The sequence below is a fragment of the Calidris pugnax genome, unplaced genomic scaffold (assembly GCF_001431845.1).
Source record: "Calidris pugnax isolate Ruff unplaced genomic scaffold, ASM143184v1 scaffold107, whole genome shotgun sequence".
Lineage (NCBI taxonomy): Eukaryota > Metazoa > Chordata > Aves > Charadriiformes > Scolopacidae > Calidris > Calidris pugnax.
Window position 1 is genome coordinate 2,686,366 of NW_015090901.1, and position 8,035 is coordinate 2,694,400.

The window sequence follows — 8,035 nt, forward strand, 5'->3', positions numbered from 1 at the left end:
GGTGTGACTCAGATTAGTCTGCAATAAAGATAAGACCCAAAAAGGAAACTTCTGGAGGGGGGGGAGACAGAGGGAACCCACAGAAACGCTGTGCTCAGCAGCCTCCCGAGGAGGACCAAGGTCCTTCCTCCCCATCCTGGCGGGGGGGTTGGGAGGGGGGGGACACGGTGAAACTCAGCTTTGGCTTTTTGTTGCCCACCCGGGCACTGCTTGGCCACACCAGGTCACCATTTGCCTTCCTGTGGGGCTGGGGACCCCGGGGGGACGAGGACCCTCCATGGCACGGCTGGTGGGACCCCCACCCAGCAGCACCCCAGGGCAAGAGGAAGGTGATGGATAGGGGGGGGGGGGGGGCCTGGGGATTTCCCCCCCCCAGCCCCGTGCAATCTCGATTCCCAATTTGCAGGAAGGGTTTCTCCTCGTCCCCATGGGACAATTTGGGTCCCCTGGTGGCACATGGCCACCAAGGGGGTGGGATTTGGGGACAATTACCCAATTCCCGGCCACCAAGGGGGTGGGATTTGGGGACAATTACCCAATTCCTAGCCCCCAGACCTCACTGAGGTTGTCTCACCCCACTTCTCCAGTCCTTCCATGGGCTCCCAGTCCCTCCCCAGGCTCCCAGTCGCTCCCCAGTCGCTCCCCAGACTCCCAATCCCACTGTCCATCAGGGAGCCAGATGCCACCACTGTCCCCCCCCCAACTTGTGGTGGGACAAGGGGCCAGGTGGGCATCCCAGTGCCACCTCCAGGGACACCAGGGTCTCTCCCGAGGTGGGACAAAGTGTTTCTTCAAAGAGCTTTTGGTTCCTGCCCGGTGGCCCCGGCGCGGCCACGGGAGGTGACCACCAACGGGGGCAGCGAGGTCGCCGGGGGCAGGGGAGCGAGGAGCCCTGGGCAGAGATTGTCCCCTCGTCCCGGCACGGCCCCCACGGGTCATCTGTTTCCCCTCCACCCCCACCAAGGACCGGGTATAAATGGGTGGCCCCAGCGCTGACCCACGGCATCGCTCGCCACCGCGGCCATGAGAGGGTGTTTCTCCTTCCTCCTCCTCCTCCTCCTCCTCCTCCTCTTGTACCCGGGGCCGAGAGGCGCCGTCTCGCTCCTGCGGTACCGTTACGACTGCGGGGATTATGGGATGCAGCTGCTGGCGTACCCCTCCCGCGGCCGCACCGTCCGCTTCAAGGTCATGGGTGAGTGTAAAGATGGGGGGGGGACGTGGGGCAGGTGGGTACGAACCTCCCCCCACCCCCTTTTGGTGTCTCCTTGGGGTGACATGTGCCATATCTCCCCAGGGTTACCCCCAAATCCATCCATCCCTGATGGGATGGGTGGTGGTGAGCTTTGGGTGGTGGTGGTGGTGGTTCTGAGCATCACGGTTGTGCCACCTCACACACCCCCACCCCACATCGCCCCGTGCCCCACGGTGTGTGGTGTCCCCCCCCCCACACACAGATGAGTTTGGCACCCGCTTTGAGGTGGCCAACTGCTCCATCTGCCTCCACTGGCTCAACACCGGGGCGGACGGCGCCGTCATCTTCTCCTCTGGCTATGAAGGCTGCCACGTCCTGGTGAAGGTGAGGGTCCCGTCCCACCCGTGGTGACCCCCAGCAGCTGTGGGGCTGGGGAGGGGGGTGTGTGTGTGACCATCCCTCCCTGCCACCCCACAGGAGGACCGCTACGTCCTGAGGGTGCAGCTGGAGGAGACGCTTCTCAGCGGGGTCCCGGTTGCCTCCTATGAAGTCAACATGACCTGCCCACAGCCGGGGGACTACGAGATCCTCACGGATGGCAACCTGGGCACCAAGCAGCAAGCTGGCCGAGGCAACAGCGTCCACCAGAGCCAGACTGATGTCCTTGTCCCCCTGGCCCAACCTGGCCTCCTGCAGCACGTGTCCCAGTCCACCCTCACCGTCTCAGGATCCCAAGTCTCTTCCCAAACCCACTTGGAGCAGGTTCACCCCGTGGCCCAGACCCAACCCGTCCTGGTGCACCCCCAACCCAGCCTGGTTCACTCAGGGCTTCAGTCCCAGCATGGCCAGGGTCTCCAGGGGCTTCAGCCCCAACCAGGGATGGTTCATCCCCTCACCCAACCCCAACAGGGTTTAATACGCCCCGGGATGCAGCCCCCAGCCCAGCCTGGGCTCCGTCACCCGGGGGGTCAGACCCAAAATCAACCTGGGATGGTGCAGCCTGGAGCTCAAAACCAACCAGGTCGTCTTCGTCCAGGGCTCCAGACCCAAAACCAGCCTGGAATGGTGCACTCTGGGGGTCAAAACCAAGCAGGTCTTCTTCTTCCAGGAGTTCAGACCCAAAACCAACCAGGGCTCCATCACTCAGGGCTTCAGACCCAAAACCAGCCTGGGCTGGTGCATCCTGGGGGTCAAAACCACCAAGGACATCTTCGTCCAGGGGTTCAGACCCAAAACCAGCCTGGGCTGGTCCATCCTGGGGGTCAAAACCACCAAGGACATATTCGTCCAGGGGTTCAAACCCAAAACCAGCCTGGGCTGGTCCATCCTGGGGGTCAAAACCACCCAGGTCATCTTCGTCCAGGTCTCCAGACCCAAAACCAGCCTGGGCTGGTCCATCCTGGGGGTCAAAACCACCAAGGACATCTTCGTCCAGGTCTCCAGACCCAAAACCAGCCTGGGCTGGTCCATCCTGGGGGTCAAAACCACCAAGGACATCTTCGTCCAGGGTTCCAGACCCCAAACCAGCCTGGGCTGGTGCACCCCAGTGTCCACGCTGGTGCCCAGACTCAAGCAGGCTTCATCCGCATCGGAGCTCAGTCCCAAAACCAGGGGGGCTCAGCCGGCTCCAGCCTCCAGCCCCATTCCCAAACTGGGCTCCTCCGCCCTGGGCTCCAGAGCCAAACTGGGTTGTCTCACTCCGGCTCCCAGTCTGGCTCGGTGCGCCCAGCTCTCCAAAGCCAAGCTGGGTTGGTACAAACCACCCATTCCCGACCGGGTTTGGGGCATCCAGGACTCCAGTCCCGACCGGGTTTGATCCGTCCTGGACTTCAGGCTCAGCTCCAGTCGGGACTGGTGCGACCAGGGCTGCAGCCCCAAGCCCAGCCCGGCTTGTTGCGTCCCGGCCTTCAATCCCAGGCCAGTTTGCTGCAGTCCACGGCTCTCTTCTACCCCTCGGCGGGGGCAGGTCAGTCACCATGAGGGGGGGGGACACACACGGAGGGGTGAAAGCTGGGGTGGGTCCTCCCTGTCCCTGGAGAAGTGGGTGAGAGATGAGAGGGGGTGGTCGGGGTGGGCAGGGGGATGCGGAGGGGCAGGGGGATGCTCAGGGGGGCAGGTCAGGGGGATGCTGAGGGGCAGGAGGATCCTTTGGCGGGGGGGCAAGTAAGGGGGATGCTCTGGTGGATGCTGAGGGGTAGGAGGATGCTTGGGTGGGCAGGTCAGGGGGCCGCTCAAGGGGATGCTGAGGGGCAGGAGGATCCTTTGGCGGGGGGGCAAGTAAGGGGGATGCTCTGGTGGATGCTGAGGGGTAGGAGGATGCTTGGGTGGGATGCTGAGGGGCAAGGGGGTGCTCAGGGGGATACTGAAGGGCAGGAGGATGCTCGGGTGGGCAGGTCAGGGGGATGCTGAGGGGCAGGAGCACAATTTGGTGGGTGGGCAGGTCAGGGGGACGCTCAAGGGGATGCTGAGGGGCAGGGGGATGCTCGGGTGGGATGCTGAGGGGCAGGGGAACGCTCAGGGGGGCAGATCAGGGGGATGCTGAGGGGCAGGAGGCTGCTTTGGCAGGTGGGATGCTCAGGAGGATGGCTCAGGGGGGACACTGAGGGTCAGGAGGATGCTCCGGTGGGTGGGCAGGTCAGGGGGACGCTCAAGGGATGCTGAGGGGCAGGGGGATGCTTGGGGGGAATGCTGAGGGGCAGGGGGATGCTCGGCTGGGCAGGTCAGGGGGATACTTGAAGGACAGGAGGAAGCTGAGGGGCAGGGAGATTCTCAGGGGGACATTGAGGGCAGCATCCCCTCCTCTGTCACCCCAGGCACCCAGCTGACGCGGGAGCAGTGCCAGGTGGGGGTGGGGAGGATGCCCTGCATGGCCCCCCCGGGCCGGGAGGCATGTCTGCAGGCGGGCTGCTGCTACGACGACATGGACCGCACGGCGCCCTGCTATTACGGCAACACGGGTAGGGGACGGGGAGGGGTCCCTGGGGACACCCCCCACAGCTTCGGCCACCACTTGTTGTGGGGTCTACAAGTCCCCCTTGGCTGATGGGGAGGGGTCCCCTCCCTCCACAGCCACCGTGCAGTGCCTGTTGGAGGGTCACTTCGTCCTGGTGGTGCCGCGGGGGTTGGCCACCCAACCCTACAACCTGGACAGCGTGCGTTTGGCCAGTAGCCAGCCGGGCTGCGAGCCGGTCAGGGTGACCGAGACCTTCGTCATGTTCCGCTTCCCCGTCACGGAATGTGGCACCACCGTCCAGGTAAGGGTGGGACATCCCCCTCGGCACTGGTGAGACCTCACCTTGAGTGCTGTGTCCAGTTTTGGGCCCCCTACCATAAAAAAGACCTAGAAGTGCTGGAGCGGGTCCAGAGAAGGGCGACAAAGCTGGTGAGGGGTCTGGAGAATAAGTCTTATGAGGAGAGGCTGAGGGAGCTGGGGGTGTTCAGCCTGGAGAAGAGGAGGCTGAGGGGAGACCTTCTTGCTCTCTCCAACTCCCTGAAAGGAGGGTGTAGAGAGGTGGGGGTCGGTCTCTTCTCCCAAGTCACAGGTGACAGGACGAGAGGAAATGGCCTCAAGTTGCACCAGGGGAGGTTCAGGCTGGATATTAGGAAAAATTTTTTCACTGAAAGGGTTCTCAGCCCTTGGAATGGGCTGCCCAGGGAGGTGGTTGAGGCCCCATCCCTGGAGGTGTTCAAAAGACAGGTTGATGTAGTGCTGGGAGGTCTGGTTTAGTGATGATGCTCCTTGTTTGGTGTGTGGGTGTCTATTTTTGTCAGTTGGGTTGACGGTTGGACAAGATGATCTTTAAGGTCCCTTCCAACCTAGAAGATTCTGTGATTCAAGCCGCTCAGAGTGATAATAGGGGACCCTGATGTGTCCCACCTCCCCCCCCAAGGTGATCGAGGACCGACTGATCTACGAGAACCAACTGATCTCCACCATCGATGTCCAGGGGTCCCCCCGTGGCTCCATCACACGTGACAGCACCTACATGTAAGGGAAAAGGGGCGGGGCAAACCCAGGAACCCCCCCCCTCAGCAAAGCTCATCCTTTTCCCCCTTTACCTGCAGCACCCCCTTGACCAGCTCTTCCCCTTTTCCTTGGCCACTGGTGCTTGGTGGTGGGATTGGGGACCTCCAGGGCATGTCCACCCCTTTCCTTGGGCTGGTGGTGGGGGCTGAAGGATATGGGGGGGCCTCCAACTCTGCTCTGCTCCCCCCAGCCTCCAAGCTCGCTGCATCTACAACGCCAGTGACCTCCTGCCGCTCCGCATGGAGGTGGCTGCACCACCTTCTTCCACCCCCATGGCCATGTTTGGGCCACTGGGGCTCCAGCTGCGCATCGCCACCGGTGAGGAACCCCATCTGTTGTCCCCCCCAACCCCATCGTCCTCTCTGTCACCCCCCCTGAGCCTCTCCCCCTTCCCGCAGACGAGACCTACAGCTCCTACCACCCCGAGGGTGACTACCCCTTGGTGAGGGTCCTGAGGGACCCCATCTACGTGGAGGTTCGTCTCCTGCAGAAGACGGACCCCAACTTGGTGCTGGTCCTGCACCACTGCTGGGCTTCCCCCAGCACCGACCCCGCAGCTGAGCCCCAGTGGCCCATCCTGGTGGACGGGTGAGCAGAATTGAGGAAGGGGACAGAAAGATGGAGAGGAGGAAGAGGAGGAGAGGGGTCATCCTCTTAGCTTTGCAAGAGGATCTAGATAGATTGGATCACTGGGCCAACGCCAATGGAATGAGTTTCAACAAGGGCAAGTGCCAGGTCCTGCACTTGGGCCACACCAACCCCCTGCAGCGCTACAGGCTGGGGGAAGTGTGGCTGGAGCTGCCTGGAGGAAAGAGACCTGGGGGTTTGAGTTGCCAAACGGCTGAATATGAGCCGGCGTGTGCCCAGGGGGGCAAGAAAGCCAATGGCATCCTGGCTTGTATCAAAAATAGTGTGACCAGCAGAAGTAGGGAGGTGATTGTGCCCCTGTGCTCAGCACTGGGGAGGCCACACCTCGAGTGTTGTGTCCAGTTTTGGGCACCTCAATCCAAGAGAGATCTGGAGGTGCTGGAGCGAGTGCAGAGGAGGGCAACGGAGCTGGTGAGGGGGCTGGAAGACAAATCATATGAAGAGCGGCTGAAGGAGCTGGGGCTGTTTAGTGTGAGGAAGAGGAGGCTGAGGGGAGACCTCATCACTCTCTACAACTACTTGAAAGGACACTGTAGAGAGGTTGGTGCTGGTCTCTTCTCACAGGTAATTAGTGACAGAACGAGAGGGAACGGCTTCAAGCTCCAACAGGGGAGGTTTAGATTGAACATTAGGAAGGAATTTTTCACCCAAAGAGTGGTCGGGCATTGGAACAGGCTGCCCAGGGAGGGGGTGGAGTCCCCATCCCTGGCTGTGTCTAAGGGCCGTTTAGATGCAGTGCTGAGGGACATGGGGTAGGGGAGGACTTTGTAGAGTAGGGGAGATGGTTGGACTCGATGATCCCAAGGGTCTCTTCCAACCTAGACAATTTTATGATTCTATGATCAGCACCAACCCAAGGTCCTTCTCGCACGCCCAGGTGCCCCTTCGCAGGGGACAACTACAGGACCCAGCTTGTCCCCATGGGACCGGCCTCACCACAGTTGCCCTTCCCAAGCCACTACCAGCGTTTTGTCATCTCCACCTTCACCTTCGTGGAGCCCCCCACCATGGCAGTGCTGGAGGGAGAGGTGAGGGGGCAGGGGGGAGGACAGTTACTCTGGTGGTCCCCCAAAAACCCTCCAAAGTTGGGAACCCCCCATCCCAACACCCCCAAACCCACCCCAGCAGCTTTCCTGAGCAAACCGTGGTCACTGCCCCCCATGTTGCTCCACACCCTGGAGCTCCACAACCACAGTGAGGAACCCAGGCTGCTTTGGTGGCTTGAAGGACCTTCCTTGGGGGTCTCCAGCACCTTTTGGGGACCCCAGCACCAGCCCCTGATGCTGTCCCCCTCCCCGTGGCTCCCAGGTGTACATCTCCTGCAGCGCCTCGGTGTGTCACCTCTCGCAGCCCGAGCCCTGCCGTCCCTCCTGCCAGCTGGGAGTGCCATCACGTAAGTCTGGGTGCCACCAGCCCCCCTGGGGCAGGTGGCCACGGTGGGGGGGACCTCAACCACCCCCAGGGCTTTCCAAGCCAACCCCCTGCCCCTCCTGCAGGAGCCCGTCGGTCCCTGGAGGAGGGGAGAATGGCAGAAGCCCTGGGCTTGGTGACATCTCGGGGACCCATCGTCTTGCCAAAGGTCCCCAAGTTACAGAGAGGCTGAGCCCAAAGGCACTGGGTGAGTGTGTGTGTTCCCCCCTCCCCCCAATTCCTAAATTTCACCTTCATCCCAGCTCTAATTAACTCTCATCATCATCTTCCTCCCGTGCAGCCACCGCCCAGAGGCTGCCTGACATTTGGGGGCAAACTGGAAAAAATAAAGCCATGTTCAAGGTGGAGGTTGTGGGGTTGGTTTGTCCTGGGTTGGGGAGGAGGGGGGGGGGACTGGAAAGAAGAGGGGTCCCTGAATAATTCTTTATTTCCATAACGAAACTAGATTAATTGCTTACAAAACCTTCATGGCCCTTCCCTCCCTCCCTCCCTCCCTTCCTTCCACGTGTTCCCGGCCGCAATCCCGGCCCCAAACATCCCACGGGGGAGGTGGGAGCCTTTTGTTGCATCAAGTTACGAGCACAAAACAGAATCTAAAGTCCCCCCACCCCCCCAAAAAAAAACACCCAACCAAGAAAGACACACACAAAAACCAGAAAAGAAGAAAACTAAACCAACAAATCCATGAGGAGAGGGGAAGGCAACATCCAACCTCCCCCCTCCATCTTCTGGAGAAG

General features: G+C 61.4%; 1 protein-coding gene across 1 annotated transcript; it reads left to right on the forward strand.

The window, feature by feature from the left end:
* The first annotated feature begins 1,023 nt into the window (after positions 1-1,023).
* ZP1 (zona pellucida glycoprotein 1) lies at positions 1,024-7,470 on the forward strand. Its single transcript, XM_014948754.1, has 13 exons — positions 1,024-1,192; positions 1,455-1,576; positions 1,670-1,987; positions 2,033-3,046; positions 3,110-3,158; positions 4,006-4,149; positions 4,262-4,446; positions 5,083-5,180; positions 5,410-5,537; positions 5,618-5,807; positions 6,745-6,895; positions 7,176-7,260; positions 7,364-7,470. The coding sequence occupies exons 1-13, from the start codon at positions 1,024-1,026 to the stop codon at positions 7,468-7,470; spliced, it is 2,760 nt and encodes a 919-aa protein (XP_014804240.1).
* The last annotated feature ends 565 nt before the right edge of the window (positions 7,471-8,035 follow it).

Excerpts from the sequence above, each read along its gene's own strand:
- ZP1 (XM_014948754.1), top strand. The coding sequence starts at position 1,024 with ATGAGAGGGTGTTTCTCCTTCCTCCTCCTCCTCCTCCTCCTCCTCCTC. Across the intron at positions 1,577-1,669 it reads GCTGCCACGTCCTGGTGAAG|GAGGACCGCTACGTCCTGAG; the intron begins GTGAGGGTCCCG and ends GCCACCCCACAG. Across the intron at positions 5,181-5,409 it reads ACACGTGACAGCACCTACAT|CCTCCAAGCTCGCTGCATCT; the intron begins GTAAGGGAAAAG and ends TGCTCCCCCCAG.